Source organism: Erythrolamprus reginae, chromosome 4, assembly GCF_031021105.1.
Source record: "Erythrolamprus reginae isolate rEryReg1 chromosome 4, rEryReg1.hap1, whole genome shotgun sequence".
NCBI lineage: Eukaryota > Metazoa > Chordata > Lepidosauria > Squamata > Dipsadidae > Erythrolamprus > Erythrolamprus reginae.
The window spans coordinates 40,176,642-40,200,043 of NC_091953.1; the positions used below are offsets into that span (position 1 = coordinate 40,176,642).

The following is a 23,402-nucleotide window of genomic DNA, read 5'->3' on the forward strand; positions in this document are numbered from 1 at the left end:
CTATCAATTATTTTTCTGTATGATCTGCTAATAATTCATTTCCAGTCAACTTTCCACTCTGATCAAATCTCCAAGGAGAGAAGATTGTTTCAGAACCAAACAATCTATATTTTTGGGTTAGAGTTTTTGTCCACCGCTTTTAGTTTACCTGTTTATATGAAAGCAAATCTTCATTCCATTGATCTATTATTAAACATTATGACTCAGGCCGGGGAAAGTAGCAGATTAAAGCTGCAATGTCAGACCTTTCAAGCATGGTGTAGTGATGTCCTCTGAAAAGATAGGATAAAGGAACTGCATATGCACAAAACAGTCTACATGCCCTTCCTTTACAGCAAAAAGCTAAAAACCCTTCCTGTGGCAACATTATTTGGCACTACAAGGAAGACAAGAAGTTTGACTCTTAGCATTTCAACAGCTTCTCAAGCCACCTTCTCCTTGCCCTATCTCCCAGCCTTGGGAACACATACAGGAAGGGTATGAAAACTATTTTTCAATTGCATTCTCCTGTGAAACTACCAAATTTGCCCTACATGGAAAATTTTAGATTCTCTTATTCACACTTCTTTACTACCCTATCCTACTTATGGACATTGAGAGATAGAAATTGTGAGATTTGAAAGAGGGAACCAAATCACCTTGCTCTGCCTATTTTATATATACTTCTAATATTATTTGATATAAACAGACCTCAGGGGAAGGGATATTATGATTGATAAATCCAAATCAGGACTAGCTATATTAATCCAAGCCTAGCATCTGTATTCTCCTGATGATCGCATGATATTCTCCAAGATCTGAATAGTTCATGGATAGATTTAAAAAACCAAATTTTCAATGGAAGTAGAGAAGGAAGGAAAGAAGGGGAGAGGAGGGAAGTAGGATAGTGAGAGATAAGGAGAAAGAAGGTAGAGGGAAGATAGAGAGATAGAGAGAAGGGAGTAATAAAGGGGAAAACAGGTAGTAATAAAAATATAAAAGGTACAAATTAGGATGTTTTATTAAATAGAAATGTATAACTGTGTATTTTGTTCTGAATTAAGATATTTGTATGGTATTGTGGAGAAAAGCAATAAAAACCTTATTTTAAAAAAAACAAGTTTCAATGGATTCCACAGAAAATCTAAACAAGTAACTTACCAGAATATTCTCTGAGTTCAAATCTTGTTTTTCCTTCTCTGTTTACTTCTGTTACTTCACAAGTATAATTTCCGAGAGCAGCCTCCTTTGTCGATATAAGAAGTGAAACAATGCCATAGGGTACCATAGAGCGGTTCAGAAAAGTTGCACTATTAAAACTGTAGTTTTTGGTAATTACATCAGAAACTCCATCATAAATGAAAAATTGGTTTCCTTGATATTGCCATGTCACAAACATGGCCATACTGTTATTCTCTTTCAGATTAGTTACCACACAAGGGAGGATGAATTGGGGTCCATTATTGTAGTTTATTTCAAGAAATGGGACACTCTGAAAGAACAGCTGGGCTGAACCTAAAAGAAAGAAAAATAAAAATATTAATATTTGTGTTTTAAGAAGGAAACGTAGCTAACACAGGAGTACATGCATTTTATCTCAGCTAAGGATGAGCCAAGAAGTCTTTTGCTGGAAGAGCCATTCTCAAAGCTTGAATCGTTGCTTTACCTCAGCATAGTTTTTCAGAGCTCAAAGATCCACCCACTCCCACTTTGCTGAAGGAAGCAATTAGAAGGCAAAATTGTCCAATAGAAAATGAGTTGCAGTTTAAGAGTTTAAAAAGCAAGGGAAGATGCTGCAAACGGAGAGGATAGTTTTCTTCTCTTTCATCTAACCCTATCTTTGAACACATCAGCTACAAGCCATAGGACAGTGTTTTTCAACCAGTGTGCCGTGGCACGCTAGTGTGCCGCGAGACATGGTCAGGTGTGCCGCGAAGAAGGAAGCTCAGGTTCCAGTCTCGCAACTTTTTGCTGAGAAAGAAAGAGAGAGTGAAAGAGAGAGAGAGAAAGAAAGCAAGAGAGAGAGAGAAAGAGGGAGAGAAAGCAAGAGAGAGAAAGAAAAGAGAAAGAGAAAGCAAGAGTGAGAGAAAGAAAGAGAAAGAAAGAAAGAGAGAGAGAGAGAGAAAAGGAGAAGGGAGAGAGAGAGAGAAATGAGCAAAAAGGGGAGGAAAAAAGAGAAATGAGAAAATGATTGAGACAGAGAATGAGAGGAAAGAGAGAGAAACAAAAAAGAAAGAGAAGTGACTCTTGATTTAAAGCATATGATAAAAATTACCCAAAGAATAAGAGAGAAAAACCCCCCAGCCCTCACCTGTTTTTGGAAATGGTTCAAGAGTGTGTATATATATACACACACACAAAAGGAGGGGGGAGGAGACAGGGATGGAAAAAGAGAGGAGAGTGTCTTAGGGTGTCATTTTGGTTGGTGGTGTGCCCCAGGATTTTGTAAATGTAAAAAATGTGCCGCGCCTCAAAAAAGGTTGAAAATCACTGCCATAGGAGACATTTGCTTCTAGTTTGATTAAATAAGCTTCAAGCTTCCCTTAAGCTTCCTTAAGTTTTTTTAAAGGAGGAATTTATTGACAGAACAATTAATCAATGTAACAGCTTGCCTCCCAGAATTGTGCCTACACCATTGCTGGAGGTTTTCAAAGATTGGCCAACCATTTGCCTGAAATGGAATAAGGATCCTCCCTCCAAGGTCCCTTCAAGCCCTATGATTCCCCACACTTTTTTGACTTTCTTCTCCCTTTCCTGTGCTGTCTTTTCTTTCCTATCCTTTGCCATTGATAAGTACAGAACAATTAATAACAATTAGCTGACCTTCAGGCCGAGATAGTAATGATTCACTGTATGAAAAACATTTTTTAGCTTCCGAAAAGAAACAAAAGATTTATTTATTCATTCATTCATTCATTCATTCATTCATTTATTTATTGGATTTGTATGCCGCCCCTCTCTGCAGACTTGGGGTGGCTAACAACAGTAATAAAACAATATATAACAATAATCCAATACTAAAAACAGTTAAAAACCCATTATATAAAAACCAATCATACATACAGACATACTATGCATAAAATTTTAAAGGCCTAGGGGGAAAGTGTATCTCAGTTCCCCCATGCCTGGCGGCAGAGGTGGGTTTTAAGCAGCTTACGAAAGGCAAGGAGGGTGGGGGCAATTCTAATTTTAATCCTGGTTTGGTTCTTGAGAAAAAACAAAGGGGAATATAATCTACCATAGTTAGAAACAAATTGGATGGCCAGAGTGATAAAATGTAGCATGTATATGTACAGTTGTGTGCATATCTGAACAAGTCATTGTCCCCAAGGCAACAAAATGTTAGCTCCATGCAACAGGCAGAAGAGGGCCAGCACTTCGCTGTGACAATAGTCATCAAATATGAAAAAACGCCAATCTCTAACTGGAGGATAGAAGACTATCAGTCCTTGGTGGCAAAAACTTATTCAAAGAGCTTGAAAGTGACAGCTCTCAATCAGAATACAGAAGATCATTAGTTCCTTGAGAGTAGAAAGCTGCTAGTCTGCACTTCTTGGCACCTTAAGAAGTAGAGTGATTGGTGGGGAGATATGTCCATATATAATCTGAGCTTAAGTTGAACCCCAAAGAGGTTCCATATGTTGAGGCTTTTTGAGGTTGCAAAGTTACAAAATCTGAATGTGTTTAAAATATTTTTTCTTAAAATCTAAAGCAAAAAAATATAAGGCACCAGGCATACCTGTTCTCCATAGTGGGTGGAGTTATCATTATTGCTGTTGTTGTTGTTGTTGTGAAAGTTGGCTCAGTTTAAATACAAAGATGGCATAGTATATTACTTAGGACATTGTTTTGTGTTCCCACATCCCACAGCCAAACTCCAAGGGGAGGTTTTATAAAACACACTGTGGAGAGGTATTTGAGCACTAATCAATGCCCATGCAGCATTATCGCAGAAACCTAGCGCTCAAGCGACCTGACCACCAGACTCTTATCTTAGCTGCCACTTGTGCAGGGAGTCTCATCACTGATGCTGCCAAAGAAACTGCTGCTCATGAAGTTTGGTGTTAAAATTCCAGTGCCTTATGCTTGTTCTCCCTCAGTGAGTTGTTCAACTGCCAGCTGAATCAGCTGGAGCGAGCTAATTGATACATTCACCCACAACAGAATGGCCATTTGAACCTCAGGTGATTGACCAATTTCTTATCCTGGGCCTATCATCAGAGTGACAGCCTCCGGCAGTCATTTTTTCAGTCGGAAAGAGCGCGGAAACTGCTCCAGCAGTTTCTGAAGGACAGTAACAATACTGCAGTGGAGACCAATGGCTGGGTGAGAAACCTAAGCCAAAAGAGCCTCTCTGCAGAAGGAAAGAACAAGAGATGATCCACTTTTGCTTCAGACATGTTCTCCTTGAAAAAAAGAGTCTGTGAGAGGCGAGTCAGAGAAAAGTCAATAAACCCATGCCTGCAGTGGAGTCTATAAGGAAACTAGGTCCCCTAAAATCTCACTTTCTTAAGCATGTTTGGATTATAGCTATCTTACAAATAAAAGAGATCTCTGGAACATCGGAAAAACAAAAACGCTCTATTCCAGATTAAAGATTTTAAAAAAGATTAAACATTAAAGAAAAGAGTAAAAAACTAAATTAAAGAATTTTACCAGGCAAAAAAATTGGCTTAGAATTTAAGAAAATTTAAAATGGTCTAAAAAGATAGTTAAATTTGAAATAATATGATTTTTGTTAAAGTGTGTTTGAAACAATTACACGAATCAAACAATGCTTCATGGAAATGCAAATTGTTTATAGAGTTGTCCTGTCCCAGTGACGAGCCCCCCCAAGAAATAGACCCACACAGGTATTTTACAAGATTTAAGCCTGGAATTCTAATATTTTAGGAGCAGAGAGAGGTTTGGATTTTTAAAATGCAGCAACAAAGCAAGGAATGTCTGTTTGGTGCCAGCTGCTAATTTAGAGTCCGAAAACAGCTATCAAACTCACAGATATTTTTTTTCTTTGATCACATAGCTCTCATTTAACTGACTCACTTTGAGTTAGCAGGAAGCCCAGAGATAAGGATTCCACCATTTGTAATTCATCGTAATAAAATAATAGTCCAAGAGCGAGATCCAAGCAGGCTGTTGAAGCTCTAAGAAATCAGGTGAATAGCCTGAGAGAAGACAGTGACTATCCACTTCAGTATTGTTACCAAGAAAGCAACATGAAGTTACAGGTAGTCCTCAACTTAGAACAATAGTTTGTTTAGTGACTGTTCAAATCATAGCGGCACTGAAAAAACTGACTTACGATAATTTTGTCATATTTTCAACCATTGCAACATCCCCTTGGTCATGTGATCAAAATTCAGACACTTGCCAATTGACTTATGTTTGATGGTTGCGGTGTCCCGGGGTCATGTCATGTGATCACCTTTTGTCAAAGTAAAGTCAATTGGGAAGTCACATTCATTTAACAACCATGTTTCTAACTTAACAGCTGCAGTCATTCACTTAACAACTGTGATAAAACATGTCGTAAAATGGGGCAAAACTCATTGAACAAATGTTTCTCTTTAGTGACAGAAATTTTGGGTTCAATTTGTGGTCGTAAGTTGAGGACTACCTATATTGAGAAGTTATTTTAGTTTTAATTAAAGAAGGTTTACATGAGGCTTATTTGAACTTTGGGAGCTACATAAGGTTAAGCATTCAATTAGTCTATTCAGGTTCCAAATTGAGTAGATTGGTATAAAATAGGATAGGTGTCAAATGGCTGATATATTCAGGTGCAAACAAGTTAATGTCATATTCTTCTACATAAAAAGGAGGAGAATATTTCATAGAAGAAAAGTACTGGGAGTTCAAACAAGGAAGCGTCCTTTTGATGGAAGAGCCCAGGAAAAAAAGAACAGGAATAATTCTGCCTAAAGATGGATTGAGTAAAATGCCCTTAGGGGCAATTAGATTTGTCAAAACAGACCTGTTCAACAGCATGACTATCAGGCTTACAGTTAGATGCAAAAGTATAGGCACCTCTGGTCACACTGTACACTTCAATGAATCCTTAAGTGAATAGAAGCTGACACAACCCACACATAATACAAAATGAAGATAATTCACTCTTACAAAGCAGGATGAGAGTATATACAATTTTCTAAAGACTTCCAGCTAGCAATTTCAGCTTTGACAAACAGAATTAAGAAATGGAGGTTATACTGAACTGTTGAAATCAAGAGCAAGACAAGACCTGGAAAATCAAGAGAAATCTTCACTAAAGTTACCTGAAATCTAATTACATCCACAAAGAAGAATCCACAAAACACTTCAACAACCTATTCAAAAGTTTAATGGCATTGATATGTCTGTAGATCCTACAGTACAACATTGCCTATACACAATGAACTGCATGAAAGAATCTCTCTCTCTACCTCTCCCCTCTGTTTTTCCCTCCCTCTCTCTCTGACTTCATTCCAGAAGTCATTTAAAATAATGCACCGCCCCTCCAATAAGTCTGAAATGATTTGATCTGATTAAATTCAAATTGAACTCTTTGGCCTCAATCAAATAATTTTGAAAAAAAGACCACCTTGCCAATTGAAAGAACTATCAAGAACAACCACATCAACACTGGCAGGCCAAGCTACTGTATATAAATAGGAAGCAAACCCTACTCTCATTAGCACTGATGGTGTTACCTAGTTAGGTAGTCTGCAAACGTACAATCCAGCTCAAAAAGCATCAAGGACTCAACAAAAGTTCTATTATGCTTTGGGGTTGTGTGACATCTAGTGTCAAGGAAATGTGCTGGTAAAAGGAGGAAATGCATTCATCTTGGCATCAATATATCCTAGAAGTCCTGCAGGCAGGGAGGATACTGAAAAAAGGTTGACTATTTCAACAAGATAAAAATATGAAACACATATCGAAATCAATTGTGAAATAGGAAGGAAAGATAAAAGATTTTTGGATGTCCTTCACAATTCTCGCAGTTGAATACTATGAAAAATCTGGAGAGAAATATCAAACGTATAATCAAATAGAAGAACATTTCTGAACTAGAAAGTTCCCCAATGAAGAATGGATGAAAAATCATAAAAGTAAGAATAGAAAGATTCTTCTTTCACTACAAATATTGTTTGAAATCCATTAATAGTGCCAATGAAGAGTTAGAATTTAGTAAGTGAAAAAATATTCAATATTCTGCACCTGCCATTTTACTCTTTCTTATCTGCAAACAACTGCACATAAATAGGAAGTACCTGTATATATACATCTTTGCATAGACACGTCATGTCTAATCTTGTAGCATATAGAAGTTATGTCCGCATCTATTAATTTAGGGATTGGCTGAAATAAGCATTTCAATGAAAGATATCTAAACTTTGGCATAAAACTAACCCGTTTTCCCCAAAATAAGACATCCCCTGATAATAAGCCCAATCGGGCTTTTGAGTGCATGGCAATAAGGCCAAGTGCTTATTTCAGGGTTCAAAAAAATATAAGACAGGATCATGTTTTTGGGGAAACGTGGTACAATATATCTTTTGCTGTTGAATTGGAATGATACTTCTTTAGATTTTCTTATTGTCTGGTTTGTTTTTTCTTAGCATTCATAGATCTGTGTTTAGGTAGGAAACAGATTCTTCTTTAAATATCCAGATCCCCTTTCTCATCTATCCTTTTCCTAATTGTTTCTTTCACTGGGATTCTTATATTGTAGTAAGGTGATTTTAGATATTAATTTGTTGGCTAAGCGTCCTTACAATTAAGTTCACTCATAATATTAAATTTTAAACCATGAGTTCCAAACTGAATAGCTGGATGTACATGTCTTAAGTCAGAAATCTAAAAAAACACCTCAGTTTGGCAGAATATTGAAATCCAGCTTTTGTCTGTATTACCGTATTTTTCGGTGTATAAGACACGCCTTTTTAACCACAAAAAAAGTGTATCAAAAACTGGGTGCACCTTATACACCGAATGTTGCAGGGAAGGGGGAGTAGGACGGCAATCAGCAGTGGCAGCCTTCCCGTAGTCCCGCAGCAGCTTTTCATGTGGTTTGGTGGCTGGCTGCTACCAAAGCTGTGGAGAAAGAACTTCTGCTGCCGCCATTCCTGCTCAAAGCCTCTGAGCAGTTGCTGCCGCTGCTGCTGGCCACCACTGACAAACTGCACCTACGCAAAGTCTGCTACCACTGCTACTGATCGCTGAGAAGAGACCAGCTTCTCTCAGTGGTCAGCGGTGGCGGTAGCGGCTTTCCTGTATTCTGGAAGTGGCAGACGATCTTCAAAGAGAATGACAAACAGCCATGACTGGAGTACAAGGCAAGACAAGCCTTCCCCATTTTCACCAGTGGGGACTCTGGTTCTCCTTTCCCTACTGCAGCAGAAAGTGCCCTTTTCCGCCCAACAGAACTTTCAGGGACTGCTAGGCTAAGAGTCCAAACCGGGCAGCCTTCCCCGCTTATCAGCTGCCAGACTTTGGTTTGGAAAACCTCCCTTGTCGAGAATTGCACCGAGAGGGGCACCGGAGACTCAGGTCTCCAACCCGTCCCGTTGATGCGCCCAGAAGGACCCTCCTTACCCACCATTTCCAAAACGGTGGTGGCCTTGGCTCCAGGAAAGTCAAGGCACTTAGCCAAACTGAGCAACTCGAGCCACGTGCCCACACACCAGAAAGGACATGCTTGAGTGGGGTGAGGGGGGAAGGGGAAGGAATTTGTCTTCCTTTCCTTCTGTGCTCAGGATGTAAGTCCACCCAGTCCTCTCACCCGTCCCGCTCTCCCTCTCCCATGAGCATTGGAGGAGGGAACGATCATCTCCACACCATTACCGCCTCACCTGACAGTCCCTTGCCGCTGCCCTCCCCTCATTGGATCCAAGCCAGGAGCGAGGGGGTGGATGAACTTTGAAAGAACACTCCCTCTTTGGGGACAAGGGAGGGGAAAACCTTTAACATCAACTCTGATTTTATTCTGAATTTCCCTCCCCACCCAGCACTGGGAAAGGGAAGAGGAAGAGCTTGTGTTCTGACCCTCTTTCTCCCTCTCCAAATCACAATTGGAAGAGAGAAGCATTATCTCCCCCAGCCCCTCCCCCCTGGAGGCTGAGTTTCACAGAGACCAGAGGGACCTCCTCCCTTTTCTCCCTCCTCCCAAAAGAAGTAGAACTGCAGTATCTTTTCCTTTTGGTGGGGCAGGAAGATCATTGGCCCCTCCTTCTCCTTCTCTCTTTCTCCTCCCCACACTCTGCTCTCGGATCGGGCTGTGAGGCTTTGCTTGGATGGCTATGGACAGTCCTGGCAGCCACGATGGGTCTGTGCGCCCGTGTGTGTTGTACAAAAAAAACGGAGTGGCACTGACCCGGTGGGTGGGTGGGTGGGAGGCCTCCCTCCCTTCCCCAATTTGTAAAGAGGCTATATAACCCATGGGGGTTGCTGGGTGGTTCCCCCCCCCTTGATTTTTTTCCCTTGAATCTTTGTCTCCCCCATTCCTGGTGTCCCTGTTTTTTCTGGCTGCGCCCATTCCTCGGAGTCCTTCAGAGACCCCCTCCCTTTTCCAGATTTTCAAAGGTGTATTTGGTGTTACTTTTTATCTCTTTCAATTTTCATTTTTTTCCCTTTTGCTTATAAACGAATAATTAAAAAGTCACAAAATGGGGAAAAAGAAATTGTCCTTCAGTTCATTCTTCGCTGAAGGAACTGGAGCAACGTCTGCCCCTTTTTTTTTCTTGCTTCCACAAGACACTGCTGGATGAAGTGCTGCCACCAACTCTGTTGCCTGAAGCAAGCCACCTGACAGGTTTGAAGATCTGAGTTAGGAGTGTAAAGGTCTTTAAACCTGGCTAGTTTAAGGCTTGTGGACTTCAATTCCCATTCCTACGGTAGCATGACTGATGGAGGAATTCTGGGAGTTGAAGTCCACAAGTCTTGAAGCTGTCAAGTTTGAAGTTGTAAAAAGTGTACAGTGGTACCTCAAGATACGAACCCCTCGTCTTACGAAGAACCCGAGATACGAACCCGGGGTTCAGAAAAATTTTGCCTCTTCTTTTTTCGTTTTACGAACGCCAAACCCGAACTTCCGGGTTCGGCGTTCGGGAGGCTGCTGGGAAGCCCCCCGGCTGTTTTAAAAGGTGACAGCCGGGCGGCGGGGCTTCCCAGCGGCCTCCCGAACGCCGAACCTGGAAGTTCGGGTTTGGCATTCGGCTTCGGGAGGCTGCTGGGAAGCCCCCCGGCTGTTTTAAAAGGTGACAGCCAGGCGGCAGCGGTTCTTTGCGGGGGGGGGGTTGCACAGATTAATTGACTTTACATTGTTTCTTATAGGAAACAATGTTTCGTCTTACGAACCTTTCGTCTTATGAACCTCCCCCGGGAACCAATTAGGTTCGTAAGATGAGGTATGACTGTACATGGTTTTAAACAGTACACATGACTGTAAAAAGTATTCTGCTACACTGGTATTTTATTAAACAATATAATACTACACCATTTGGTTCAGAATACTTTTTTCCTTGTTTTCTACCCCTAGGTGTGGTATATAGTATGGTATATAGTACACAACTAAACCGTCAGGCCCAACAACTGTCTTCCTTGTTTGTTAATCTTCTGTCATATTGTTCTGTATATTTACAATGATGAAAGACAGTTTGTGAATGTTTGTGGCCTGCAAAATTCAATATTGTATTGAATGCCTAGGGCAAGTTTGTTAGACAAACAATCCTGAAAAGCGTAACAGTGGCTCCACATTTCTCTGTTTGTACACATTCTATTAGCTGATGGGGCATTTTCTTTGCCAATGATTTTGTAGACCTTTTCAGCAAATTGAACATCAGGACCTTTTTTTCTGAGCTTCACAGAAATATTTTTGATTGGGGCATATATTATTGTTGATAGAAGTATACATCCAGAAGCTCATGTAGTGAATAGTAAATTGCAATGGTAGAAACCAATACGTTTCCTTTTATTTTATAAGAGAGGTTTCTCCAAACCCCAGGTACGTCAGAACTTCTATAAGTAGTCCTCAATTTATGACTATAGTAACATTTGAACAATTATAATTGTAAGTAGTGATGTTAAGAGGATTATCACATTGCAGCATTCATTAAGAAAAGACAGCTGTTACTCAGCAAATGCAGGTGTTGTTAAACAAACCCAGTTTGCTATGGGGCATTTTTTGCCCGAAACAAAAAATAAATTCCAGTTTCCAACAAAAAACTTTACAAATCATAGTCACATGATTGAAGAATGCTGCAAAGAGCTGTAAATATGGTTGAGTTAACAAATGCCCAAAATTCAATATATAATTGCAGGGGTGGGGGTGGGGTGTTTTTGGAACCTCAAATCTGAATTGTAAATAACATTTTTGAGATCCATCGTAATTTTAAAAGGCCACTAAACAACCATTCATAACTTGGGGACTACCTGTATCACAACTGGTCTCCCAGGGTTTTACATACCTCTTCTAATAATAACATCGTGTATGGTTTGATTGGGTTGTGTGATTATTTTATTAAAACGGGGTTTTTTAAAATTGTGTTTTAAGATATTGGATTTGTACTTTGTTATTATTGTTGTGAGCCAACCCGAGTTCTCGGAGAGGGGCGGCATACAAATCTAATAAATTATTATTATTATTATTATTATTATTATTATTATTATTATTTATTATTATTATTATTATTATTATTATTATTATTATTATTATTATTACTATTATAGTGAAAGTTGGCTCAGTTTAAATACAAAGATGGCATAGTATATTGCTTAGGACATTAATTACTTTAACCAGAATATCTTTATGCATTAATAAGATTTTGATGATGTTTGCATGATATTGCAGGTCACACTACTACACAACAAATAGTTTACCATTATTTTGATCCATGCTATGTTGACTTGCTCTTTAGGGCTAATTTCTTAATAACCTTCTTCCAAATACTGCTTGGGTTTTATCAAAAAGATCTGAGGAAAAATGTCATTTTAGTTCAATGCAGTTTAAAAATATAGGTAAATATGAGTAGGTGATCAAGAACGTTAATGTCACAATCATATTAGAAAATAAATCCCCTTTCCAGGGATTTTATACCAGTTCTTCAAGGGATCACCAAATCAGCAACTTCTCAATTCAGACACAAAAAACTCATCAACATAACAATTAACTTTTCAAGCTACTAAGTTGTAATTGTATCCTGGCACTGTAGGCATTTAGAATAGACTGCCCATAGACAAAGATAGGGGGAATGACTAAGCTGGGGCCATTCCTTAATGGCCCATTGACAAAGATGGAGTGAATCTGTTTCCTGCCTAAAACATGTTTCTCCATTTTTTCATCCAACGAAATATAATTTTCTGTCTTTTTATTATTTCCTAAACAATATGCTGGCTCTGTTAAAAAGTGCTATTGCTAACATGTTGTAAGCCGCCCTGAGTCTAAGGAGAAGGTAGGCATTAAAAAATGAATAAATAAATAAACATGGGTCAGGAGTGTTCCTAAATCAGATTACAGTCATCTATCTTTAATTAATACAATTATTTCTTTGTGTGGCAAGGGCACTGTGCATCTTCGCTCTGCTTTGAGTCCAAGGAAGTGGAGAACATGCCTCAGCATCCCGCTAACCTAGCTTTTCTGAGGGTCCCTGTGTTTAAACAGCTAAAGGTGATTCCTGGCTTGGTGTCCCCTGGGATTGATATTCCACTGGTTCAACTGGAACAGCTTTTTCATAGTCAGACTCTGACTCCAGGCCATGACTGTGTATGCTGTAAATGCATGGCTGGACTATGAAAGAAGTTTGGAGTGTGAATTCTACATAACAAACATCTACTGGAAAAACCATAATAGGAATCCCAAAGCTATCTCCCCTGAGAAGATTACAGTGTTCCCTCGATTTTCGCGGGTTCGAACTTCGCGAATAGCCTATACCACAGTTTTTTAAAAAATATTAATTAAAAAATACTTCGCGGGTTTTTTTTCTATACCACGGATTTTCCTGCCCGATGACATCATACGTCATCGCCAAACTAATAATTTTTGCAAATAAATAACAAAAAATAATTATTATTGTTAATAAATAATTATGTTTATAAATATCAGGATCACTAAGTGTCTTATTCAACGGTGAGTACCAGTAATAATGATGAGTAAATGGTTGTTAAGGGAATGGGAAATGGTAATTTAGGGGTTTAAAGTGTTAAGAGGTGGCTTGTGATACTGTCCATAGCCAAAAATGGTGCATTTACTTCCGCATCTCTACTTCGCGGAAATTCAACTTTCGCGGGCGGTCTCAGAACGCATCCCCCGTGAAAATCGAGGGAGCGCTGTACATCAGCCAAGCCTGGTGGAATACAGACAAAAGCCTACAAAGTTAGCTAAGACCCCCATCCCTGGGAGTCTCACACCCAATGGGATACATTTATTACACAGGAACAGAAACTCTTAAAGGTGGGGCCCAAAAGAGTATAAAACTCGGGCACTCTAAGCATCTCAGCCCTTCGCTTCTTCAACACCTTTGAGGCATGTGGCCCCCTTTTTCCCCAAGACCTCAAACTATGTGGCCCTGCTGTCTACCATTAAAACCATATTTCCAAACAGCCTCCATGCTTCCAGTGACTTTTCCCCCCACTTGGAACCAAACCCAGAAAGGGTATTTCTTACAACACTCAATTGAAACAATTGACTGTGACTGATATCTCCTATTTCAGTGTCAAGTTCGTATAAAAAGTTCTTGTAACTCTGACCTTTGGACTGGCTGATAAACTGATGTGGCTGTCGGAACTATAGCTTGGATTTTGATTTTTCTGTTTGTTCCTGGGCAAACTTCCTTTCCAAATGACCTTGTTTTGATATAATTCCCTTCACTTAGTACTGTTTATCTACCCAGCCTGAGTAAATTGCTATTATCAATAACAAGGGCATCTGAGACGCACATCCACACTGGAATCAATTCAACTAAAATACAAGAGAACCATGTCTCATGTTTTCCCCATAATAACTAATACATTTCTCCAGCTGCAATTAAATTGTACCTTGGTAAAGGCTGAATGAGAAATTATTGGCTGAAATAAGTCTACAAGCATGTTTTTAGCTCAGTTTATCCTAGCTGAGAAATTAATCTGTTCTTGGAAGAGGCAAATAACCACTGATTTGGCCAACGGGGCTCTCTTCTCAACCTCTGCTTATGGTAGCAGTAGAGAAAGTATGACTGAAGTCTTGCAAAGAGTATTTGACTCAGATCTGTTAGCTGACAGAACCAGTTCCTCACTTTGCTGCTACTTTACTACTGACACGCCTTATGCCATTCCAAAATATCTCTACAATGTCCTCTCTGCGTAACAAGGTAGGGCGTTCACCCTGGCAAGAGTTGATATCCTACCTTCGCAAATAGAGATGCAATTTAACAATATCCTTTTTCAAAAATGCATTTGCATCTATTCACATTGCATCTTTCTTTCTAAGCTATCCTGTATCATTGTTGGCAATTAGAATTAATCATCCTACACATTAGCTGATGCTTCAAATGGCTTCCCTCTGAAACTCTGCTTTTCCACTAAGAGATCAGTACAGAGTAATTACCACAAAGATCATAAAATTCAGCACTATTGAAATTAGAAGGCAAAAAAGTGTAACATGGAGCCTAATTTAGGTATTTGACTGACCCTTCAGAGGTATTCCCGACTTGCAATCACAATTGAGCCTCAAAATTATTTTGTTAAGTGAGGCATATGTTGCAGGGGTAAAATGTTCCTGGTTCACTCGTGACTGTCGATTGTCGGAACCAGTCACGAAGGCAGCATGACGCTCTGCCCAATTGCCCCGAGGCGACCATTTGGGTTCTTTTACCCTCGTTGCATGGACAGAATGCTTTGTGCACGGGCAGAGGGTAAAAGAACCCAAATGGTGGCATCTGGGTGGGTGGGCGGAGCCTCGCACTGACTTCTCAATCGGCTCCCTGATGTTTCACTCCCAATCTGTTGTGAACTTTGTCCCATTTTATGACATTTTTTGCACAGTGAGTCACTGCAGTTATAAGATGGTAACCTGATTAATAAATGAATATGGTTGACTTTTCTTGTCAGATTACAAAAAGTGATCACATGACCTCGGGATATAGCAATCATCATAAATATGAACCAGTTTCCAAACATTTAAATTATGATCACATGACCATGGGAATGCTACAAAAGTTGTAACTGTGAAAAATTGTCATAAGTCAATTTTTGCAGTGCTAAATGAACTGTTGTAAGTTGTAAATTGAGGATTACCTGTATAAATCAAGCTAAGGTAAAATATGGTATATAAGTAGCCCTCATCTTACAACTGGTTGCTCAGTGACTGTTGGAAATTACAGTGTTTCGTGGGTCTGACATTCGTGAAAAGTCTATACTACGGTTTTTCAAAAAAATTAATTAAAAAATAATTCGCGGGGTTTTTTTCTACTCCATAGTTTTCCCCACCCGTGACGTCATATGTCACCACCAAATTATTGTTAATAAATAATTATGTTAATAAATATCAGGATCATTAAGTATCTTCTTCAATGGTGAGTACCAGTAATAATAATGAGTAATAATCTAAAGGTTGTTAAGGGAATGGGAAATTGTAATTTAGGGTTTAAATTATTAGGGGATGTCCTGCGATACTGTTCATAGCCAAAAATAGTGTAATTACTTCCGCATCTCTACTTCGTGGAAATTTGACTTTCACGGGCAGTCTTGGAAGGCATCCCCCGTGAAAGTCAAGGGGACACTGTATGATGGACTTCCCCAGGAGTATTAACGACCCAGTTCTGAAGTTCCAAAGTCTGTTCCCCACAAATTCACATGAGCACATCTTAGGCCCTTGGCAATTGGCCCATATTTACAGCTCTTTGAAGGGTCCCATGATCATGTGATTCCATTTTATATTTTTCCTGAAAAGTGGCATTTACTACTGGGGGTTTTTTTGGACAAAACTGCCTCATAGTAAACAATCAGTCTGCTTAACAACTGTGGAATTCACTTAACCACCCCTATTAAAAAGGTCATAAATTAAGTCAGTCATGTGACTTAATATGTCACACCTTATAACCTCAGGATATCATAGAGCCTGACTTAATATATGTATAAATGGCATGAATGGCCAGAAACATGGTTTTCAAATTTGAAGATAATCCTTTAAAGCAGGGGTGTCAAACTCGACCACTGCAGACTGGGGTAGCAAAATCAGGATTTTGTTTGCCCTTGAGGGGTTGGGATGGGTATGACCTGGTTGTTGCGGCTGACTGGGTGGAAGTGGCAGAGATGGATCGGGGCCAGGGCGGCATGGGCTGGTCCCTTGCTGTCTCGGGGACAGCCACACAGGAAAACTCTGGACCTATTACAGGCCAGATCCAGCCCAAGGCTGTGCATTTGACATGTCTGCCTTAAAAGAACTAACAAGCTTCAAAAAAAGTTTTGACAAGCTGGAAAATTAGGCCCCCAAATAGCAGAATGAATCTCAGTTCGGGACAGTGTACAATATCCTAAATTTGTTTAAAAAAAAAAATCAAAGGCATGAGAGAGATATAATACTTGGCCATGGAAAAAGTTCTGGGTATCTCAGTGCATAACATGAGTGAATAGTGTAATGCAGTTGCATAACTAATTAAATGTGATCCTGGCTGAACCTGAAATTCAAGAACATTAAACAGGCAGAACATGTCCAGAGGAAAACAGTCAAAATGTTAAGAGGCTACAGGAAAAAATAACATGAATTATATAATTATCTTAATATCTACAAGAACCTGGGGAGGCATCATGCAGCACATGATTCTTTCCAGTTGTACTGGTCTATAGTCCACTATCACAATTAGTTTTGTTTGGAGACTTTGGAAACTAAAGTTATAGAATTGGTACTGGTGGTCTGTTGTGTTGTTGGTTGAGGGATTCGAGGATAGACAAAAATCATCCAAAGGCCTTATGTTATTAGTAGAAAAGGCCATGAAGCCAAAAGAACCAAAAGAAGCAACTTATTCTAACTCATCCTAACTAATCCTAACTAAACCTAACTTATTCCATACAGCACCTTTTTATAATAATCTGTTCTCTATGACCTAATGCAGTTAGTACACATGCGCAGTTTTACATGATGCTGTAATTCATAAGCATGCCAATATCATAGATAAGGCTGCAGGTATATGATAGAGCAGTGGTCCCCAACGTTTTTTCCACCAGGGACCAGTTTCAGCAAGACAATTTTTCTATGGCCCAGTGGGGGCGGAAAGGGGCGTGGTTGGGGGCGGGATTAAGCATGGGGGTGCTGGTCCTCCCCGCCCCTCTTTCCTGTCATCGTCCTGTGGCCGGCAGAACCTGCCTCCCAAGCCCTCTTGCCCAGCGGGAGCTAAGCGCTGGAGATAGGGGGTCAGGCTGGCCCTCCTGCCTCCCCCCAGCCAAAAACGCAAAAGCGCCCCGCGGCAGAAGCCAAAAGAGGCTTGAGCCTCTCGGTCCTTCCCGCCCCTCTGTCCCATCCATCATCCTGTGGCCGGCAGAACCTGCCTCCCGAGGCCTCTTGCCCGGCAGGAGGCGAAGCGCTGGAGGGAGGGGGTGGCGGCATGAGGGCCGGCAGCTGCTGACTCCACGGACCGGTGCAACATGCCCCGCGGCCCGGTACTGGTCCGCGGCCCGGTGGTTGGGGACCCCTGTGATAGAGGTTTACAGGAAACTTGTGAGAAAGCTAGGTAAAAGAATGTGTTTAATGGTGCCAGCTAATACTCCCATCCCCAATGATCTCATCCTGCTCCTGAGAACATGAACTTTCCCTGAACTTTCCAAGCCTACCCAGAAATCTGTAACTACAAAGCCTGAGCAAAACACATGCTAACTTATGCTAACAGCATAATGTGAATGAAGCACTCATGTGCGACTTCAGGTGATATCTGGGTGTGCCCATCAATATGACCTTTGACCTACACAGTGGTCCTTTACTTAAAACCATTTGTTTAGTTGCCATTTGGCACTTAAAAAATGACTTACAACCATTTTAGCCTTTTGTCCATTGTTGCTGCATCCCCGTGGTCACGTGATCAAAATTCAGATGTTTGGCAACGGGCATGAATTTATGATAGTTGCAGTGTCCGGGGGTCATGTGATCACCTTTGCTATCTTCTGACAAGCAAAGTCAATGGGGGCGCCAGATTCACTTAACAACCATGTTACTAACTTAACAACTGAGGGCAGAAAGATCATAAAACTCACTTTACGCCTGTGTTGCTTAGCAATGGGATTTTTGGGTTCAATTGTGGTCATAAGTCAGTGGATAAAAGGTGTATACAACCTGTATACCCATTTTAGCAGCAAGTCCAATTCCTGTTCAAACCAGAAACTCAAATTAGGGCAACCCAGAGAAATAGCTCACTAGACTCTGCTTGAATATAGCTAGCACAGATCACTGCCCTACTGGTTCTATGGTCAAACTACTGTAGTCTTGGGTGTGTTCAACATATCTGACAGGAGTACCAAGCTCAGGAGATTAATTTCTAAGGTAACAATCTGGTGGTATCCTTTCATTAGAAGAAAAAAAGCTCACTGGCATTTCCAAATGATAGAATAGAATAGAACTGCTCAAAAAAATAAAGGAAACACTTAAACAACACAATATAACTCCAAGTAAATCAAACTTCTGTGAAATCAAACTGTCCACTGAGGAAACAGCACTGATCGACAATCAATTTCACATGCTATTGTGCACATTCAACTTTGTACAGAACAAAATAGTCAATGAGAATATTTCATTCATTCAGATCAAGGATGTGTAATTCGAGTGTTCCCTTTATTTTTTTGAGCAGTGTATGTATGTATGTATGTATGTATGTATGTATGTATGTATGTATGTATATGTATGTGTTGCTTTGGGAATCAGAAACCAATTTGTCTAATAAATGAAGCCAAGTTGTCAATAAATCTTTATAAAGATAAATGTTAAAATCGTCCCCAAATCCTTACCGATTCTAGTTATTCTCAAAAGGTTGGAAGGTGTCAAAGATAATTTATGGCCTCCATTTCTACAGGAGAGCTGTGTGAAATGCATAACTTGAGCTTTCATAATCCCTGTGCAACTCAACAATCTGCTTGCAACAAAATTCTTCATTAACAGTCTGATTAAATGTATGCTAGCGCAACACTGTCGCTTTCCATGATTCATGTAATTTCGAAAGCTGTCCACGACAAGGTTTGGGGATTACACATAGTTCCAATCCTGTGTTGCTGGGAAATGTGTTTCCTACGTGGGATGCCGCAAGCCTCAACTAGATTCATTCCGTCTTCCTGGTCTCTTTGCCACGACAATGTACGGCAGTGGCCCCCAGCTGAAAGTTAAATACCCGGTTACTTTTTCAACCCAACAGGTTACGTCGTCTTTTGCTAACGTTGCCGTGCACACGTGCTCCGAAGTTTGAACGTCAAAAAGAAGAGGCGGCTTCTACACTGTCAGAATCCTTCAGTTGGGTTCCTCCAAGGGCAGCAGCAGCCATCAACAGTAACCATTAACCGGGGAGGGGGGGAGGAAGGAAGAGAGGGAGGGAACCAGAACTGTCTCTCGCAAACCAAACCAACCAGAAGGTGAGAAAGAGGCGCCCAGAAAGGTCTTCGGCATATTCCGAAAGCAGGGAGTCGCGTTCAACAACCAACCACAACCACCACACACACACACACACATACACACGCAGACACCCGCCAGCCTGCTGTCGCTTCTGCCACCGCACATTCGGAGCAGCAGGACTCCTGAAGCGAAGCGTATGGGAAGCATCAGGCGTTAAAAGAGGTAGCCAATCCCAGAGCTCAGCACCCCCCCCCCACATACACACACACACGCGCGCCTGTCGAAATAATTGGGTTCGCTCGGGGGAACGGCGAAGGAGGGAGGGGAGAGGACGTGTGGCGCAAGGCAACGGTACACTCCAGCCAAACAAACCCCAAACGCCTCAGCTTCGTGGCGCAATCGGCGGGTAGGACGGAAAGCTAAAGTCTCACCAGCCCCAGTTGGGGGGGGGGGGGGAGGTGGAATAGAGGAGGCAGCTTTTCTCCCTTCTGCTCCCTTTTTCTCCCCCCCCCCCCCGCTTAAAAGAGCCGTACTCTATCGTCCTTGGAGCCCCGCTCCCCCGCCCGGGGGGGGGGCTTCATGATTACGGCTAGGCAGAAACGGGGAAAGGAACCCGCGGCGGCTTATTCCAAAACCGCCGCGGAGCAAAAAAATAATAATAATGATAATAATAATAAAAGCGCGGGGTTATCTGCTAGCTGTCCCCCTCCCCCAACTCTGAGGGAGGCGAAAGGCCGAGAGAGAAAAAGCGAGGGGTACAGTAACCGGAGCGGAGACAGCGCCGCCGAGGGCGAAGGCAGCAAAAGGAGCGAGAACCGACACTCACCGGCGCCCAGAGTGCCCAGCAGCACCCACCACACGCATAACATCCACATGTCCAGGCTGGCGCGAGGGAGGGCGATCCCGCTTTCTTGCCGGCGACGGTTGTCTCACAGGCCAAAGGGAAAGACCGGCGTGTGGAGGGCGGGGGGGGGAGGCGGAGGCGAACCGGAGCGCGGACCCGGAGCCGCCCAGCCCGCAGCCTGTCAAGCTTTCGCGGTTCCCTCCAGCCGCAGCAAGCGGGGCGGAGCCACACCCGGCTTTCGCTTTCGCTCTCCGCCGCAGGAGGGGAGACGAAGGCGTAGGTGGGAGAACACCCCCCCTCCCTCCGTTAAGCCGGCTGCCGGAATGATGCTGCGCGCTACAACTTGAGAGTCGCCGGGCTTTGCTTTCGGGAAGAACCCGACGAAAAAACCTCCGGGTCGTTATCCCCTTTCCTCTTTCTCAACTCGGTCCGCGGTTAAACCCAGGAGAGGAGCTGCGGTGGTCTTCGGGAATCGCCGCAGCCCTTTCGAAGACCTTGAAAACCGTCCGCCGAAAGTTTCCACAACCTGGCGAGGCGACGTTACCGGCTGCTTCCCGGGTCTTCTAGCGACGCAAGGATTGCGCAGACTTGGTGAACGCTGGGTTCTTGGCGTGACAAAGGAGGAACTCTGCGTCATACCGAAGCTTGGGATCGTCAGGGAAAGCCGACGCCGCCAAAGAGAAGTCTTCGCCCATCTTATGTACTGTACAATGTGTGCAAGTCTGAGATGGCGCAGCAGACTGACCCTGGGAGGCGAAGCCCGAAGCAGAAACTCCCAGCGAAATCTTTCCTGCGCTCTTCCATGAGTGTTTTATTCCGCTTAGCCTTATAACGAGGCGGCGTTATGAAGTAAGGAGCCTTGAAACACCCACAGTTGGAGGAAAAGCAGTAGCTATAAATAAGAGATGTGCGAGTCTCCTGCTCACATCTGAGGTTTCTACACCGGGGGATTTACATTGGAGATTTTTTTTTAAATTTTGCTGGTGTCTTTTTCAGTCCCCCAGCCCTCACTGTGCTGGTGCCTATCGTTTTTCATAAAGTATAAATGCATCACGGTTTAGGGACATTGGAAGTTAAGCCCATATACTCATTATAGAAGCTGGCGTTTGAAATTCAACTATAAATCACACTAGATAGCATCACAAGTAAATTAATTCAGAATAACTGAGATAAATATGACCTTTCTGGAGGCTTTTCAATAGGCTGCCATATAATAAATACTATGCTGTCAACATATTAGGACTTATACTCAGATATGTGGAGAGAATTGGCCATTTTTCAAACAACCGTTCTTGATGTTTCCTTCATCAAGAGTGATTATTAGTGGCAATGTTAATATACCAAAGGGTTTTTTCAGCAGCTGCATGTTGAAATCATAGCATATAAAGACTACGTAATCCACTTTCAACAGAATCTAGAGGCACCCTTATCTTCTCTTTAACCCAGAATATCCTGGATTTCGGAGAAATTCAGGATTAATAGGCAAGATCACAGAGGAGATGTAACAAATTGTATCTTTGTTTAAACAATGACTGTGACAGGTGCATATGTTTGGATATCTTTTCAGTCATGACTTAGTAATACTCCTTTGCCAGAAAAGGGGGGGGGGGACTACTGAGCATTTCTGTAGACAACTGACAGCCTATTTTTGCTTTAAAAAATTTTTCCTCTATTCTTCCTTGCAGAACTCTTCTGACTTGGAAATATTCTTATGTTTCTGTACATAAACTTTGTTTCAAAACTACAAGCAGATTTTCACACAAACCAAGTCTGGGGATTGTGAATGCTATTCTAAGACTTCATATTTTTTCATGAAATCACTTCATTGTTAAACTGGAGATATGTTTCACATCATTGTCCAGCTGCAATATCCAATTTACTTTCACCTTCATCCCCCCCCCCCCCCCCCCACTGACTATGGGATTCTTCCTTAAGTTTAGAATTTAATTGTCTTATCTCAGGACAAGGACAAATATTTCATTGAAAACTATGCCTAATAGGATAGAAAGTTTATTAATGGTGTTCATATCTTACACTTTTTTCTAGTAATTCATATCAATGTGTGTTTTTCTTTCTCTTTTACGTTTTCAAAAAGTAATATGAGTAATATGCAAATGAATTAGACCAGAGCTATTTTTATGTTCAAATAATGCCACATTGTCTTGTAAATAGCTTCCTTATACTAGATAGTTAATTTTTTACATCTGGGAACAATCTAATCTAGCTACTGCTTTAATCCCTATGGACTCTAGGCAGTTTGAGATATTAAAATATTAAGAATAAAATACATTTAAATTTTTCAATAATAAATTATAACAAAAATAATAAACATCCATGCATGCATGGACTCATTCGAAAACAAAAAATAAATTGTGGCTTTATTATCAGTACCCAAAGGCATTCTGGAAAAGCCAGGTTTTTACTTGCTGCCAGAATGCCATAAGGATGAGGTTTGATAGTCACTAAGGGGACAATTCCTATGGATTTCTTCCTATCTAATCTGCCCTTGAGAATACCTGATGTTATCATCTTCTCTTGCCATATCTCCTAATAGATGGAAACTCTTAGTAGAGGCTATTGGGCCATCTGATTCAATACAGTAGTCCTGAAACTATTTTATAAAGGGGATATCTTAGATACTCTGGTCCCAAGTAATATAGACTTTTAAAAGTAGCAACCAGCACCTACAACTGCACTCATAAACATGCTAAGAAATAATGCAGCTCCTGCAGCAGTGATATGGCAATACAGATGCTGTACTAGATTGTGAGTATGTGAGGCAGAGTGCTCTGGCCAGCTGAAGGTTCTGATTGATCTTCAAGGGCAGCCCCATGTAGAACAATTTACAATAATCTAGGAGATAACAAAGACATGAATAGTTGCTCTCAGAGCCTTGGTGTTCATTATTATTATTATTATCATCATCATCATCTCATAAGATACTTCTGCATCAAAAAAAGAATAGTGTTAGATGAGGCAGAGCGAGGTCAGTTGAAGATGATACATTGGTCTGTACATTGATAAGACAGAACACAATAT

At 41.3% G+C, this 23,402-nt stretch overlaps 1 protein-coding gene across 5 annotated transcripts in view; it reads right to left on the bottom strand.

The window, feature by feature from the left end:
- The window catches only part of CD47 (CD47 molecule), a 79,508-nt gene extending 58,433 nt beyond the window's left edge, over window positions 1-21,075 (bottom strand). For 4 of the 5 annotated variants that reach the window (XR_011558963.1, XR_011558964.1, XM_070750101.1 and 1 more), the window contains exons 1-2: window positions 20,346-20,919; window positions 1,141-1,494 (exon numbers count right to left, since the gene is read on the bottom strand). Coding sequence is in view for 3 of the 5 variants with exons in the window: in XM_070750101.1 (XP_070606202.1) it covers window positions 1,141-1,494; window positions 20,346-20,394 (403 nt within the window). In the remaining 2 variants the exon portion in view is untranslated. Of the gene's footprint in view, window positions 1-1,140; window positions 1,495-20,345 lie in introns of all 5 variants that reach the window. The other variant, XM_070750099.1, reaches the window with a different exon arrangement.
- Between the last annotated feature and the right edge of the window lie 2,327 nt (window positions 21,076-23,402).